A 16,957-nucleotide genomic window follows, 5' to 3' on the forward strand; every position below is an offset into this window, starting at 1 on the left:
TTCAACATACATACAATAGGATCTTTGTTGTTATTTTAAAATGTCTCTTACCAACACAGCATTTCTGGCATCCCTTGGTCTCTGGTATTCTGTTTGAAGGGTATCTCCTGCAATATACACAATGGTCTGTGAGCGGCGCTATTGTCATAAAAACACTATAATTTGACAGACAATCGTATTTTAAGAGCATGACATTCTCTACAGCGCAGAGGAAGCTGTCAACAAGCCTTAATACCACACACATACCCAGAACAAACATTCCACCGAGCTAATGTAAGCACTACAATAAAGCTGTGTGTTAAATATGAACAAAATTGTATTCGACAACTTTTCAAGCAGGGAGGAAATTATTTGAAATCCCAGTTGAGTCCCCCATACCTCAGGCATGGGAAGTCAACAGTGGTTGTCTTATGGATAGAATGGCTCTTCCATAGACTTAATCAATTTCCCCCACTTGATCAGAACCATCTGGAACTTGTTTGAGAATGGGGACTGATATCATGCATGTGTAGAGTTTTACGCCTGGACACCCCGGGTATTTAGAATCACACGGAGACCAGGTCTTTACTCAGGGCTGCTCGCCATTGATTCTTTCTTCCTCTCGCCACACTTCCACCTGACGCGACCTCTCGCTACCTCCCGTCCACGTCTCCCTCCTTCCTCCCTCTCTCCCGAAGCTACCCCGCTCGGTCTCACACATCTCTCCTCCAAAATCCCCCTCTCTCCCTTCACTCTCTCCTCACTCTCTTCTCGCCTTCCCCTCTCTCCCCTCACTCTCTCCTCCAAAATCCCCCTCTCTCCCCTCACTCTCTCCTCGCCTTCCCCTCTCTCCCCTCACTCTCTCCCCGCCTTCCCCTCTCTCCCCTCACTCTCTCCCCACTCTCTCCTCCAAAATCCCCCTCACTCTCTCCTCACTCTCGCCTCCAAAATCCCCCTCTCTCCCCTCACTCTCTCCTCGCCTTCCGCTCTCTCTCCTCGCCTTCCCCACTCTCTCCCCACTCTCTCCCCACTCTCTCCCCACTCTCTCCCCACTCTCTCCCCACTCTCTCCCCACTCTCTCCCCACTCTCTCCCCACTCTCTCCCCACTCTCTCCCCACTCTCTCCCCACTCTCTCCCCACTCTCTCCCCACTCTCTCCCCACTCTCTCCCCACTCTCTCCCCACTCTCTCCTCCAAAATCCCCCTCACTCTCTCCTCACTCTCGCCTCCAAAATCCCCCTCTCTCCCCTCACTCTCTCCTCGCCTTCTGCTCTCTCCCCTCACTCTCTCCTCGCCTTCCGCTCTCCCTCCTCACTCTCCTCGCCTTCACCTCTCTCCCCCCTCACCCTCTCCTCACTCTCTCCTCGCCTTCCGCTCTCTTCCCTCTCTCCTCACTCTCTCCTCGCCTTCTGCTCTCTTCCCTCTCTCCTCGCCTTCCCCTCTTTCCCCTCACTCTCTCCTCACTCTCTCCTCGCCTTCCGCTCTCTTCCCTCTCTCCGGCTCCTCCTTCTCCATCCCTCTTCCCGCGCTCGCCCCTCGTTGGGTCCTCGCGGTACTCCTCTACACATGTAAAAACACTGATTGAAGAAAACTATGCAAAAGAGGTGGTTTTAAAATGTGACCAAAAATATGAAGGTCTGTAGAATGGACATGGAGATGGGCTTGGACCACAATGAGTAAAGAAAGAGGCCAAGGATGGCAGGCTCAACACGAGTTTGAAAAATGCTAAAATAGAGACGTAAAATGAAACGTGTGGGGGAATGGAAAGGCACACGGTGTGGAAGGCCTGTGGATGACCTGGCGTGCAGCATGTCCGACAGTCCAGGCAATCTCTGCTCTTTCCGCGTGTTATCGAACAGCCACATCAGATTGTGCGAGTATAGCTGGCAGGTCTTCCCTGTGTGCGACATCACAACACGCCACCACATATGCAACAGCGATCGGACACATGCCCAGGCATGTCAAACTGGCACCAGTGGCTTACTGCATCCCACGTAGATGGTACAACAATCTCGTCATGCCGCCAGCTCTTACCAATGTCCACAATTCATTACATTTATAGTCCTCTGTCAATCTATGCCTGGATTTAGGCTTCCCCCAAGCCATGTCAGTTATGGAAGTTGTTTAATAATATCTCACCACGCTAGTCAGTGCGAGTTGAAGGGCAGCCAAGAACTGCGGCATATATCAATGGCTATGGATGGGACTTTAACTCGGGTATCTGGGTTCATAATGCAGTGTGCTTACCACTGCGCCAACACAGCTTACAATGAATGAGTATAAACATATTTATACGTATATAATGATAAAACTATGATGTATTCATAATGATCATATTTTATCAATGTGCGCTGTGTTGTATGTAATCCAGGTTTCCAATAGAATATACACGTTTTCCTTCAATAGGCTTTCACCTGGTTTTAAACAAATTGTATTGACGGATTAAACTAAATCATTCATGGTTTTAGAATGTATCGTTTAATCCATGAACCCACTTCATCTTAATTCACTGGGCAAAACACCCCAAAGAAGATTCTAATAAATTTTCAAGTGCTTAAAACTCAAGAATATATACGCATTGAATATAAAGTGTGCTTGCAGAATACAAATCACTTGGCATAATGTGGTAGAGGAAGCAAAACTTACCCAAGAGAGAAATTAGAAAATTATTCATCACGTACAGCCATGTGCATCTCCGTGGAACCAACTAGAAAGTAAGAAAATCCACAACACCTATTTTTGAATAGCCTCAACAAGTGCGTTTTTTTTAAACGTATCACTTACAAAAGAGTGACATACATTTTAAAGAAAAAAAAACAAAGCAATGATCTTTAGTTAATGAACGCACGGATGCAGTGATATGCTTCCGCAATGTAATGAAGAAGCCACCTGTTCCATTGTCGCTTCGTGCAGTTCGTTCAGGTTCAACGTGTAGATGCCTTCTTCCGTACCAAATATCAGATGCTGGTCTGTAAAGAGGCAATCAAAACTCGCATTGCTTTTACATATCTTAGCAGGCTTATCAGCAGCGAGCAAGGCTGTCCAATGACATCCAATGACATCCAAAAACGTGCACATGGCAGGCAACGACGTAGGAACTCAACCTACTTCTCACTTCACATTCGCTATAGTAAAAGCATGTGGGTTGAACTTCTTTCTCACTGTACATAGCCAACCGTGCTAATCCAGTGGTTCCAACTGTGCTAATCAAAAGTGGAAGGAAACAAAAATTTGAAAAATCTGCGTTTTAACTTCTGTCCCATCCAAGTAAAGAGACAACATGCTGACTGGTAGCTTGATCATGCAGCTGTAGATGCCAATGATGTTTCCTTCTTTGTGCGATAATACCCAAAAGCTGTTTGACAATCACCTAAAACAAAGTGAATTCTGCAGTCAGTACCCCAGAGATTACTTCGCTGCTCTAGACACTGCTGAGAATAAGAGTACACATTGGCAGGATTTGGATGCAAGGAAGCGTGCTTCAAATCTAAAAATAACCCCTTTCATCTGGCAGGATTAAACCCCAAAAGTGATTATCATTGACAGGAAGTAGATTAAATAAAAGCTTCTAAAGTCGAACGTCATTTGCTTAAAATGTCTCCCTTGTGGCGTGAAGCAACAGGACCTCAACAGGTGGAAAACAAAACGATGTCTGTGAGAGATTTCCTTATGAGCATGCGATGCTTACAAAAGTTACAAAAGGATTCCTGGAACCTACAATGACAACAGAGGCCACAGCTGACCAGAAAAAGCCCTCAATGAAAACATTACACAGCCTGAGGTGACATGGTGGCTAAAAGCTCTCAGCAGTGCCGGACTGGCACTGCTGAGAACCTGGGTTTCGAATCCAGGCCGCAGCCTGTGATTAAACTGGATTCTCATGTATAGCGATTTGACGATCTCAGCCCAGTGACAGCACAAAAAATATTCATGTTAAATTTGGTTCTACACCAATCTGGACATATTCCAGCTCTGAGGATTACTTTTAAATTATTATGTTACTGTCGTGCAACGAACATTGCTCTCAGTGTCACAGCAGGTGGAAAATTGCTGCCCCATTCTATATGAAACTAAACTAAACTATTTTTTATTTGACCAACTAAGGCCCACTGAGCTATATAGCTCCTTTTGAGAAGCGACCTGGCCACAAATGATAGCTCAAAGTCCATTATCATGTGGACATTTATAGCAGGCAAATTCTCTAAACGCACGTTTCTAAAAGTGGAGGGAAACACCGGATGACCCAGAGAAAAATCTACGCAACCACAAGGAGAGCAGGCAATCTCCAAATATACAGACATCAGGGTTGGGATCGAACCCACAACCTCCTGTGTACCAGGCGAGGTAGTTAACATCTCGCCCACGTGATGCCAGGAAACAAGAGGCCATATAAAGTAGCTGTGGCATTTGCTTCCTTGGACCATTCCCTAACATGAAGGATTGCACTGCTCGGTGAGCTACTCAGTATCACGATATGATGCTGATAGCACAATCGAGATAAAATAGCAGGGAAATATGAAACAAATATATTTAAAATCATTGCACTACTTCTGAGAGATGCCGTCAATCTTTTTGTTTAACAATTTTATGAAGTGGCTTCCTATACCATCATATCACACAGCAGAGACCAATAAAGATCTTGGCAATAAGTTTTGGCTTGGTGCCTAGAAGGCTGATGGCCCAATGGGCCACACAGACAGCTGACAAATAATTTTTACTCCTTATGATTGGCGAGTTACCTCTTGTATCTGGGTGAACCCAGGATGTTGCACAATGTATCTTCAGCGGGCATCCATTAAACACTTTGGAGAAACAAGCCCCCATCTGCAAAACCAGGATAGTAAGTATTTTTTAAAAAACCGCTTTCATCACTGTTAATTAACACGTTACATTTTTAGTGTGTGCTGGATATCAACTGATTGAATCCTAGTCAATAACAGGAAATCAATGAATCTAAAGAACAACGCATGCATGTAAGTGTACATGCGTATGAAACAATGCAATGTAAGCTTTCAATTCTGTATAAGGCCCAATTACTTTATGTAGTGAATAAAATGTAATTTAGATAGACAAATTTTTATAAAGCAATTTGTGCCTGGAACTTTCAAGTGTCATTTTTTCAAACACTTAATTTAAAATAGGATATGCAATTGTAAATGTTCTACAAAAAAATTGCTTTCTAAATTCTAGTGGCGTGCATAATGTACATATTCTTCTTCTTCTTCCACGCGTTTGTCCCAATCATGTGGGGTCCGCTGTCCTTGCCAACCTTCTACACGCTGCCCTGTCCTGCACCATCTCTCGCTCTGCTCCCCGGGCCACCATGTCTGATCACACCACACCGCCCCACCTCTTCTTCTGCATTCCTCTTGATCTCTTTCCTTCCACTTGCATCACTTGCACCTTCTGACCCACATCATTTTGCTGTTGTCTCTCCATCAGCACATATCGTTGCCCCCAGGTACTTAAAATACGTTTGTTTTAATCAACTATTCACTTCCAATTTTCAATCCTCCTTATTTCCACTGAAATTTGCCACCATGTACTCCGTCTTTGTCCGACTGATGCTCAACCCATTCCCTTCAATCTTTTGCACCCAGATCTTCAAATAATCTTCCACTACCCCTCTGCTTTCACCGTATACCACGTCGTCTGCCAACAGCATACACCAGGGGGGCTCCCTCTAAATATCTCTCGTTAGTGTCCAGCACCAGGATGAACAGGAAGCGACTCAGGGCAGAGCCTTGCTTCACTACCAACTTTGACTTGAAAGCTCTCCTGACACCCCGCAGCTGCTTCGCACATGCATTTTCCCTCCATCACAAATATCCTGGATCAGCTGGACATAAATCTCAGGAATACCTCTTCTTCTCATACACCACCAGATGACCTAAGCACCCTGTCGTATGCTTTATCTAGTTTAATAAACACCACATGACGGTCCCATTTCTTCTCTGAACTTCTCCATCAATACTCTCAGAGCAAAGATTGCATCCATTGTTGACCTTTCCTGTTTGAATCCAAACTGACTCTCGTCAATATCCACCAGATTCCTCAGTCTCCTTTGTATGATCCTTTCCCAGAGTTTAATGGTGTGACTCATCAAAGCTCCTCCTCTGTAGTTCCCACACTCTTGCACATCACCTTCCAATGTGACTCGCTCTCTCCACACATCTGAAATTTGCTTCTCCATCCAGATTTTCCCAAACAGCCCCATAAATATTTCTACACCCTTTTCTACCATTAATTTAAACACATCAATTGGAATCTCATCTGGCCCTACTGCCTTTTGATGTTTCATGCTCCCCAGAGCCTTCACCCACCACCTCTTCTCTGGCTAAAGTATCTGGCTATAGTATCTGGCTATAGTATCTGGTTATAGTCTCTGGTTATAGTCTCTTGCTATAGTATCTGGCTATAGTATCTGCAACCACTTCAATTATTTGATGTTCCTCAACCATTTCATGTCTTGGGTTTTCCACATTCAGCTCTTTCCATCTCTCTCTAAACTTCATCTCATCCAAGATTGTTCGTCCTTCACATGGTTGATGTCCCTGGTCTTTCTCTCTCTGGCTCTGGCCAAGCGATATACCATCTTCACCTTCTTTGCTGTCAAGCTTCTGGTAGAGTTGTGCAAATGCTGTTGTTTTTGCCATTGCTACCACTCGCTTTCCATCTCTTCTCGCTGCCAGGTATTCATCCAGATGGTCCTTCTCTCTCGTGTTCTGCCACTTCTTAAACTTGGCCTTTTTCTCTCTAGTTGCCTTTTGCACTCCATCACTCAACTACCATGTTTAATTCTGTTGCATCGGTCTTCCTTTGCCAACTCCCACTGTACTACCCTGCTTTCAGTATTCCACTCGCCAGTTGTTCCCATATTTTATTCACGTTCCACCTCGACCTTACGTTGTTTAACTTCTGCATAGATTGCCTACAGCAGTTTTCTTTCTCATTGTTTAGTCGCCACCACTTTACCCTGCTACAGTTATTTTGTCTCACCTTCTTCTTCCTAACTCCTTTCACTATGCAATTTGCCACCAATAGTCCAGCCACACACTCTCCAGGGATCACTTTGGAGTTATTCACTTCTTTCAAGTGCTTCCTCCTCACCAAAATAAAATCCATCCGATTCTTCACCTCTCCACTCTGGTAGATCATCAAATGTCCCTCCTGCTTCTGGAAGTAGGTATTCACCACTGCAAAACCATTTGCCTGGGCCATTCAAAGAATGTCCTCTCCTCCCCCATTCCTACTGCCATTTCCATATCCTACATGGTTCCTTTCATATCCGTCATTACTTCTTTCCACTCTTCCATTTAAGTCTGCGTGCATAATGTACATAGTCGTGGTTATCTTTGAGTTATTAAAATAATTTAAAACTTCTTTATTTTGTAGTCATCTTTATAACATTTACCTGCTTCTGTTTTATGCAAACCTTGTAAGCCCTCCCTTCCCGTGTAATGTGCTTGCCACCTTGGCTGGGTCACCATGAAAAGAGGGCTTCTTAGCTCAATGGGCTTCACTCAAAATAAACCGAATGACTGATATCATTAACGGCTGTATTTGCTACAATTGAGAACATATGGTCTAACAAATGTGTCTGAAAATATGCAACACATTGAATAATTCAATAAAAAGGCAATATTTATTGTGGATTCTTTCAAGTTTGCATGCTATCCATTAGAACACTCACATGCACTTTTGGTGTTGGTGGCAGTCCATTGGCAAGCAAATTCTGAGCAAAAGACAGACATCACAATTGGAACTGAAAAATGTATTTTAAATCGATCAGGGGTAAGATCAAACATTTCTATAATTCCAGTACTTGCACTAAAAGTAACAATTAATCTTTACTTTGATTTACTACTTGATTCCTGTGGAAATATTAATATAAAACAGCATGAGTTATTAAAACATAAATCAACATCACTCACCGTAAAATTGAGAGGTATATTATAACTCAGATAGGCCTACTTTATCACCAGCAAGGGGTATTATATAAGTACCCACTTCGTAGAGGCCACACAATTAGGTGCGGCCACAAATTTAATGGTAATTGTGTAATAACAATAAAAAAGCGAAAGAAATATAGTAAAATAAATTAACAACTCAGATAATGTTCCACTGCTCCACTCGAAGGACAGTCTGCCAACTTGGGCCACGACAGGATTTTTTTTTATTATTTATAATGGGAGAGCTCAGATTCCTTGCACATAGCTTTGTGCAGAGAAGGAAAAAAAGTGGCACTTCTTCTTGGGGTCCCTACACTTCACGCCTTGGATAGCTGCCCAAGAATCCATACGAAGTGCCTGAAAAAAGCTTTCCGACGGGTAGAATACATTCCTTCGTAAACGCTCAATGCGATTGTATAAGAAATCTCACCGACGACTTTGGCAGAGGGTCCAGCGGTGCGCAGTTGCTAGTACGGCTCACGTCCTGCTTCTCCGCCACGGTACCTGATGGAGCCAGACGACGGGCATTCTCTTTAACTGCTCACATGTGTGGGCTTAATACATCTACCCCATGGGAAAATTAAGGGGAAAAATGCAAATGAGGCAACAGGGAATTGTAAACAGAATTATCCACTTCAGCTTTAGCCCATTTGCTAATTGTTATATTGCCAATTGTGCTATCGATTTCCTGCAATCAAATGAGGAAAATAACATGTTATTATTCCAGTGACCAGTGGGTCATGCCGTAGCAAGGAAGGGCTCCTTAAAGATGTCAAAGAACTATTGTATTTCTACTGAGAAAATGTAATACATAATCACATCCAACACTAGGAAATTCTTCAAAGGTGTGGCTCTTTTGAGAATTGCATAATGATCACACAGCTAAACCAATTAATAAGTTGTACAACAATTACAAGGGTTATTTGGATAACATCATTTAAAAATGAAGAGCTATTTGTAAGATTACAGACCAGCCACGAATGCAACTGAAGCAGAACAACGTTGGTAAAACTACAGCTGGGCATCTGTAACCACCCCTCCGAAACATCTATGAAAAAGAGCTTCATAGGGCATCGGATGACTTTAGTCGAACCAAGATTCTGCATCGCGTGCTTTCAAATATAAGGAAGCCATTGGAGCTATGCACTTTTACATCTAGATTGAAAACTAATTTCTTTAGAATTGCTTTTAGTGTTAAGATTTTTGTCCTTCCCCCACACCTCCGATCAGCATGGTTGGCTACGTACAGCGCGCAAGAAGCTCAACATACATACATAGTTAATAACTGCCTAGACCAGTGTTTCTGAAACTGCACTCCACAGGTGCAGTGTGATTTGCATACGAGCAGTCTGATTTGCATATGAATGTAAAATGCCAGCATCACAACAAGGGGCCTACAGAGATGGAATTTTGAAAAATACTGATCGAGACCAGTCCAATCAAACCAGATGCAAGAGGCAGGTTCATACTGGGTTCACCAGGCAGAAATGAGCAAGCATTGTCCGATATACTTACAAAGCAATATACTGAAAGTTTCTATACATGTAAACTTGTACAGCTCGTTTTATCGATCACAGACCTGCGACAGCCTGTTTGACGTGTGATTGGCAATGTTGTCCAGAAGTTTCTTGCACTGGGGCTTTCACAGAACAGCACAGATTCACTCAAGCCTGGATAGCCTCCAAGATCTGATGGGATGGGACGTACCCCCCCCCCCACGTGATATGAACAAGCAGAATGTAAAAAGTAAAAGTGCAGCCCTTCAATTCCTTGCTCATGCCAATGCCACAGGAAGGGCCTCAACAAGAGCAAGCTCAAGAGAGCAGCCCTCTCGAGGGTATATTGGTCTACTCTTCAACGCTGACCATAAATGACAGCACCCACACTTTACCCCAATCGCACGCAACCTGCTGATGGACTGTGGTGTACCCACTTATGCTGCTGGGTGGGAGAGGGGGTGGCGAGGCGAATTTACAAAACCTGCCCACAGTTCCAAACGCCGCACTGGAAAATCAAGAGTGGCGACCTCTGGAATCGGACTACAACGCAGCGGCAGCCCTGGGGCAGGAAACACGTTTAAATGTGTGCAAGTAGCATTGGAAGACGTTTAAATGTGTGCAAGTAGCATTGGAAGAAACTTGCTTCCATCCAGCGCGTTGTGATGGCCCATGTTGATCCGCTGCAGGTGGTCGGTGGTGGAGAGGACCTCGGCGGAGCAACGGCGCCCGGCCGAACCCCCGGCTCCGCTCACCAGGTCCGGCAGCGGTGGCCGCGGAGGTGGCGATGCGCTATTGGAGCGCCGCACCGCGGGGGTGGGCCGCCCGTTCCTGCCCATGTTGTGTCTGCAAGCCAACAAATTCCCCCGTCGGCGGTATTACTATAAACTATTTTTTTTGTTTTTACTAAGGGGCTCACTGAGCTATACAGCTCCTTTTCAGAAGCAACCTGGCCACAAATGATAGTTCAACGATGTGGATTATCGTGTGGACATTTATAGCAGGCAAATACTCAAAACGCATTTTTCCAAATGTTGGGGGGGAAAACCGGAGGACCCGGAGAAAAATCCACATGACCAAGGGGAGAGGGACATGCAAACTCCAAATATAAAGGTGTCAGGGTCGGGATGAAACCCATGACCTCCTGTAGACCAGGCGAGGTAGCTAACATCTTGCCACCGCAGTACACAGCTACAACCTACACAAGCCGAGGGGTTCCCCTGCAGCTGGTAACATGCACCGTGGCACAACTTTAGTGGCAACAGTTTCTTTACGAAGGACAATCAATGTGAACGTGATCATATTTTTTAACGGCTATAACATCTAAACCTCAACTATTGTTTTATACAATTGCAAGAATCACAAACATAAGTTTTGCCGACTAATGTCGGTCCATGGGCTACATATACACATGTCAAGTCTCAACGAATACCTTTGAGAATCGCGGATTTTCACAAGTTTAAGTGTCTTACGGCCATGCAACCGATTCTCGCATTTTTGTTGTTTGCCTGAAAATAATACACTCAGCCCTATTTATTGCAGGACATAAGTGACTTTTGAGCCCAATTGAAATGTTGACCAAAACAACCCTCCCCCAGATTTTCAAGATACAGCCAAATGAAACAAAAATTACAATTTGGCAATTTCAATATATTCCCAGAGAGTGTTTTACCACTAACCCATGATGCGTGAGATTATTTTGATCTAAATGGGCTTGTTGCCTGGCTGGAAATAAATCAACACTGGCGGGCAAAATCATACCACCTGCTCCATCTCTAATGCAGCCAAGAGCTGTGCGGCAGTAGCAGGGGGTGGCTGCTCTGTGTGGCGTGTGAGCATACGGGGGTGGTGGCGGCGGCGGGCTGTGGAATCGCTGGCGTGGTGCGGGCAAGGGCTGTCCGGGCTTGCTGGGCGACACGACTTGTGGAAGCGGCGGGGTATGGACGTTGTACTTGGGTCGGTTTTGCTGCATGGGCGAGGCCAACTGCCCAACTTGGGAGACGCGCGGAGGCGGCACCGGGGCTGGGCCATAGCCCTGCGCCGGAGGCGGGCTCGTGGGTTTCTGCCGGGGCACGGGAGGGTAGCGCTCGTCGGACCGTGCCGGGGACGGCGCTGCAGGCCGCTGCTTGATGGTGCCCGAGCCCTCGCTGTTGTCATCCATGGGGCTCTTGCACCAAGGCTGTGACAGATCAGCAGAGTTGCAGGAGTTGGGTGAAGGTTCATCACCACTGTCTTTACCACTACCATCATCGTCCCCATTTTATGCTCACGAATGCTCCCACAATAACAAGACTCAGACCCGCGTTTACATGCTGTTGCTCATTTTCGCTTGATTTCTTTGGACAAATAGGGTAAATCGTCAAGGTTTTGCCAACATATGAATGAGATGTAGTTGGGTAAAAAAGCATTTTAATCAAATACAAGATCAGTCTCGTCTTAGTACCTTTGGTGGAAGAGGAGGGGGGATTTTCTTCAGCCTGAATTAAACATCCCACATGCACAACACAATAATACATTTAGATTGTGAACCAGCTGATGACCGTTACACAAAAAGCAAAGAAACAATGGCAGCGCTGAAATTACTTGCCAACACCAGTGCTGTCAAAAGGTCCTTGATGAGATGTCTTGGAAGAGGTACATTATACATTGTAGACAATAATTTAACAGGCCGACTACATTTAATTGTTGATAAGGTTTCAATGCACTGCATCACTCAACCAAAAGGAGAGATCATGCCAAAGAGGATGACCAATGTGGAGATGGAGTGATCAGCTCATGTGCAAGAGCAAGACGGGGTATGGCATCATAAGGAATGGCAAGGGGATGCCTTCATCCAGCGGTAGATAGATCAGGGTTGATGATTACGATTGCATAGCATGCAAGTTTATGCCATTATGTGCAGCCAAACATCTAAGTGTGTCCACAAATGAGCAAAATCTATTTATTTACTCGTGAAGCGCATCAATGTCTATCAGATGGTCCATGTGGGAAAAGTACATACGTTCCACCATCATCATCATCTTCTGCACCCTGCTGAAATCTGGGTAAAGAAAACATTATATTTAAATTACTAGAGCATTTGAAAACTGTAAATGTTTAAATCAAGAGGAATGTATTCATAAAATATGTTATGAGAAGTACTTCTGATGTTTGCTTTGCAGAATACCTTTGATGGCCTCTGGCTGGGGCGTATTGATCTGAAAAGCCCCGATGATTTTCCTGCACGCAATTAAATGCACGCACGGACATATATTAACAAAGTGCTATAGAGAACATTCTATAGTTATAACTATAGCACCGGTTGGCTACGTATGGTGCAAAAAAAGTTCTATATACACACATAACCCCCAGAGAGAGCTTAATTCACTCAACTGCACCTCAGTACTCATATTATATTGACCAACAAAGATGTTTTTTTTAAATAAAAATACAAAAAGCTGAGGTGGTGGCTAGGTGGCTCAGGGAGCCAACACTAATCTTAGAGCACTGAGATCCCACTGCCAAGACTGTGCCAAGCTCCTGGGTCTGAATCTAGGCAGCGGACCGTGATTAAACGGGATTCTCAAATAGATTTCGTGGTTTCAAACCGTTCACCGATGGCTGCACCAAAAGCCAATATATCAAGTTACGTTCTGCACGTAATTTTCATAAATTCCAGCTCAAAAAATCGTATATTGCTTTGACTGTCAAGAAAAAGTAGCCTTTGTGTGTCCATGCCTTAAAAGTCAGGCAACAGGAATTAAACAAAAATCTTATTAAGTTAACCAAGGAACTTTTCACAATGTTTTAAACCCCAGTCTATGGTGCCTATGTTCTACACTAAATTTGTCATTTTCTTGCTGTGCAAATGAACCTTTTTGATTACATTTCCAAGTTGCACACACTCTATTAATATCTTATAAAATGCTGCGCAACTAAAAATAAACACGAGGCCGACTGAAGGGACTTCAGCAGCAGTTACGTTACATCATCTTCCAGGATGGTTCAGACCCAGGGAGGTGCAGCACTTGCTATTCATTCCAAATGGAAATTGCCCGAGCGTATAACATGACACTGACAGTAACAACTGAACTGTAATTGAGAGAGAAAGAAAAGGAAAAAGCTGAAACAGCTATAGCCTTCAATGGTACTAAATGAAAGGGAGAATGCATAGCTTTAAACAATACACCCTACCTCCATGTACTGCGGTGCTGTTATCTTGGGAATCGGAGGCTGAAATCTCAACTGATCAACTGTGAAGGGAAGAAATTCGATATTTAACGTGTATTCAAACCATCGCACAGATACAGTTTCACACTCCAATAATACACCAGCGTAACTTGAAGCAACTTCCGCAATGCTCACGATTTCCCAGTTGAATATTTACATCAGTTTCACTAAGAAATACTATCTTCTTTGGTTCTTTCGGTAAAGTCACGTAGAATGAGAATAAAATAATAAAATAAAATAAGACAATACAATTCTCACGATGTTTCGGTCACGACAGAGCTTCATTGAAGCTTCAATGAAGCTCTGTCGTCCCGACAGTTTTGTTCCTTCACCTGAAGAAGGCTACTTGTGTTGTGGCCGAAACGTCGTGATAATTTTATTGTTTTATTTTATTATTTTATTCTCATTCTACATGACTTTACCGAAAGAACCAAAGAAGATGGATCCTTGCAGTCACGAAAGCTTTAAATCGAAATTTAAGAAATACTATTTTCTGGCAGTCATAAAAATGCTATAATGCTATAAAACATGCAATTTAAAGACTCCCATTTTATCTTACCGTGGTCCCACATCATCTCATTGTAATCTCTATTTCCTTATAAGTTGTTGTTTTGTTCTGCTCCTGTTTAGGAGCTCTCTGAAGTTTATATAGAGGTAGTGGTGTATTTAGGTGCTTTATGAAGATAAACTGCACTGTAAAATTGCATTGCAGTTAAGACACCCTAACTCACAGTCCAGCTCAGAGCGAGTCTTCTCTGCCCGGGAATTCTTGGCAATTGAGGATATCCTCTGGGGAACAGCGGCAGGAGGCTGCAAAGACGATAGAATTCAGTGAAAGGTTAAGTAAACCTTTGTATTCTCAATGTATGCATTTTTTTCCTTTTAATAAATCTCAGTTTATCTTTTCATACGTGCCAGTTGCGCACAGTTCATGTCCAAAGGCAATGAATGTGTTATCAACTGAAAAAGTTAAGTGTGGGTAATTATCCACGAATATCTTTGTTATGCCAATATCACAATGAGGTGATATTGCAAATAACATTGAGGTATTTTACGTATACAACTTGGCCAATGGGGTGTTCTCCGTCAAAGGACGGCATGTTCACTCATTCGTTAAATCGTGAGCTCTGGTCATGAAATACAAAATACAGTGCCTACAGCCACCTGGCAGGATATGTCTAAAATATGTTTTATGTTTTGGTTCATTATTGGTTCATACAAGTCTTGCTTTAATGCAGACAGCAGAATTGCAAATCCATTCCGGTTGACTACTGTTTTAAGCTCAGCTATGGCAGAGAGAGCCTTGCCTGCTCAAATAACATGGAACAATAGGCACCAGGCCTATGAAAACTGATCCCCTATTCATGCATGACATGACATGCATAAAGTTTGTGTGGCAGCTCAAATATTTAAGCACTGGCAAACAACATGATGGAATGGAGCGGTGGCATCGTGGTTAGCGCACTGCTTGAACTCCGCAACGCTGAGTTTGATTCCTGAACCAATCTTGTCTACCCCTTACTTCACTAACCTGCACTGACCAGCGTGGTAAAGTATAGTCACACAACCCTCATGACCGATACAGCATGGGGAGACTTTCATCCAGCCGGGGATCTTAAAGTGCTGAATATTAATTAAATTATTGAACCAGGTCAACAGGTTAATGAATTTTATATATATATTTTTTAAAGCCCCATTATCCGAGGCAATCGCTGTTAACTGTTGTGCGTGTTTATGTTTGAGGAACGTGTAGAGGGCTGGAACACATACTTCGGGTTCCTCATCATCGTAGAAGTTCCTGGGAGGAGCCGGTGACTTCATCTGATCCAGCAGCTCAGTGGCCAGCGATCGGTTCAGAGGTTGAATCACAAATGGATCCTAAACGCAGTAACAAGCATGCAGGGATAGCAACAGCACAAGCCCAGTGCCTTCTTAATTCCACACTGTTTGGGCTTGGAGATGCTGTGTGTATGCGCTTAGTAACCAATTTAATCCCATTCTCCTTTGCTGTCCATGAAAAGCGTCCATGTGAAAGGATAGGGTTACAGGGCTTAGCGCATCTAACAGATGTGCCAACCCATGTGCTGCATTTTGGCTGCATCCAATTCCACTGAACTTCAGGTGAGAGATAACAGAAAGGAAGTAGCTAGAAGGCAGCGTGAATGGCACTGTACCTGCAGGAGTTTGTCTGCGGTTGGTCTCTTCTTTGGGTTCTTAATCAGAGACTGCTTGATAAAATTGTGGAAAATTCCTGACCTGTATGGCGCAGTCAACGTAAAACAAATGCAATAATCAAGCAAAGACAACAAGGGTAAGAGCAATTAATCTACATAACTAACATTACTACAGTAGAGCAATACAACATTTTGTAGTCACAACACGTTATCAATAGATATAAAATTAGTTTGAAGTTAATGTGGCAAATGTGATCTGCAGGTCAATAGTGAAACACTGGGGTATTTTTTGTTATGTAAAACAGTCCATTCCCAATAAAAACACAGCAACAGGCAGTTTTGCCATGTGTATTGTCTTTTCAAAATAGCATACAATGACATAACTCAAGTTAAAACAGGAATTAAAAAATAACTTCACGGGAACCTTTTAACAATGCGAAACTGGGATAAGCGAATGTATGCATAGAGGCTCATAAAGCCTGCGACCACTATTCCACAAATAGACCACATCACCATTAAAGTTTCACACGTGTACAATTACGAAGGGCGATTGATAACCAAGAGCCATTCATCGTAACCATAATTTGTTAGTAGCGTGTGCTCCCTAAAGCTTGTGTCAGTCCTAACGCAATGAGAGCCTTCACAACTCCTCCTTACCATTGCGTCACATCTGTCTGGTCCATCGTTGACCCCCAGCAGCGTGAAGAGAAATCCTTACAAACCTCATGGCTCAACCTGGCTCACCCCTCTCCACATCCTCTGACAAACAGATTCTCACAGCACTCACCACTTCACCTTGTCCTTGAGCCTGGGAGGTTGGAAATTGCTCTTGGACATGAGGAACAGTGCCCTGGTGACATACACAACAACGATTAATGAGCCTTTTGGGGCACTGCATGGGAATGCCCATGCTTTAAGGGAAAACATTCCACCAACGCTTGGAGGAAATATAAAGAAAGGAAAGCCAATATATTAAGTGGGTCTTATGTACACTTACAGTTTATAACCATGTATAGAATTAATAATACGAGCTGGACAAGGAAGTACATGTTATTTTCATAGTTTATTGTCTACGTATGCATGCATGTTGAACTTCTTTCGCACCGTACACAGCCAACCATGCTAATCGGAGGTGCGGGAAAATCAG

At 43.7% G+C, this 16,957-nt stretch overlaps 1 protein-coding gene across 1 annotated transcript in view; it reads right to left on the reverse strand.

Annotated features, from left to right (window-relative positions):
- LOC116943167 (mitogen-activated protein kinase kinase kinase kinase 5-like) overlaps window positions 1–16,957 on the reverse strand; it is an 81,773-nt gene that overhangs the window by 29,393 nt on the left and 35,423 nt on the right. The window contains exons 9-25 of the mRNA XM_032955773.2: window positions 16,598–16,660; window positions 15,811–15,892; window positions 15,407–15,514; window positions 14,368–14,446; window positions 13,601–13,659; window positions 12,594–12,646; window positions 12,429–12,467; window positions 11,871–11,904; window positions 11,269–11,606; window positions 10,074–10,273; window positions 8,362–8,435; window positions 7,673–7,714; window positions 4,719–4,803; window positions 2,869–2,948; window positions 2,626–2,686; window positions 1,777–1,876; window positions 52–107 (exon numbers count right to left, since the gene is read on the reverse strand). Of these exons, the coding sequence (XP_032811664.2) occupies window positions 52–107; window positions 1,777–1,876; window positions 2,626–2,686; window positions 2,869–2,948; window positions 4,719–4,803; window positions 7,673–7,714; window positions 8,362–8,435; window positions 10,074–10,273; window positions 11,269–11,606; window positions 11,871–11,904; window positions 12,429–12,467; window positions 12,594–12,646; window positions 13,601–13,659; window positions 14,368–14,446; window positions 15,407–15,514; window positions 15,811–15,892; window positions 16,598–16,660 (1,553 nt within the window). The remainder of the gene's footprint in view (window positions 1–51; window positions 108–1,776; window positions 1,877–2,625; window positions 2,687–2,868; window positions 2,949–4,718; window positions 4,804–7,672; window positions 7,715–8,361; window positions 8,436–10,073; window positions 10,274–11,268; window positions 11,607–11,870; window positions 11,905–12,428; window positions 12,468–12,593; window positions 12,647–13,600; window positions 13,660–14,367; window positions 14,447–15,406; window positions 15,515–15,810; window positions 15,893–16,597; window positions 16,661–16,957) is intronic.

This window comes from Petromyzon marinus, chromosome 17 (genome assembly GCF_048934315.1).
Source record: "Petromyzon marinus isolate PM22_M1 ecotype Great Lakes invasive population chromosome 17, UKy_Petmar_22M1.pri1.0, whole genome shotgun sequence".
Taxonomy (NCBI): Eukaryota; Metazoa; Chordata; class Hyperoartia; order Petromyzontiformes; family Petromyzontidae; genus Petromyzon; species Petromyzon marinus.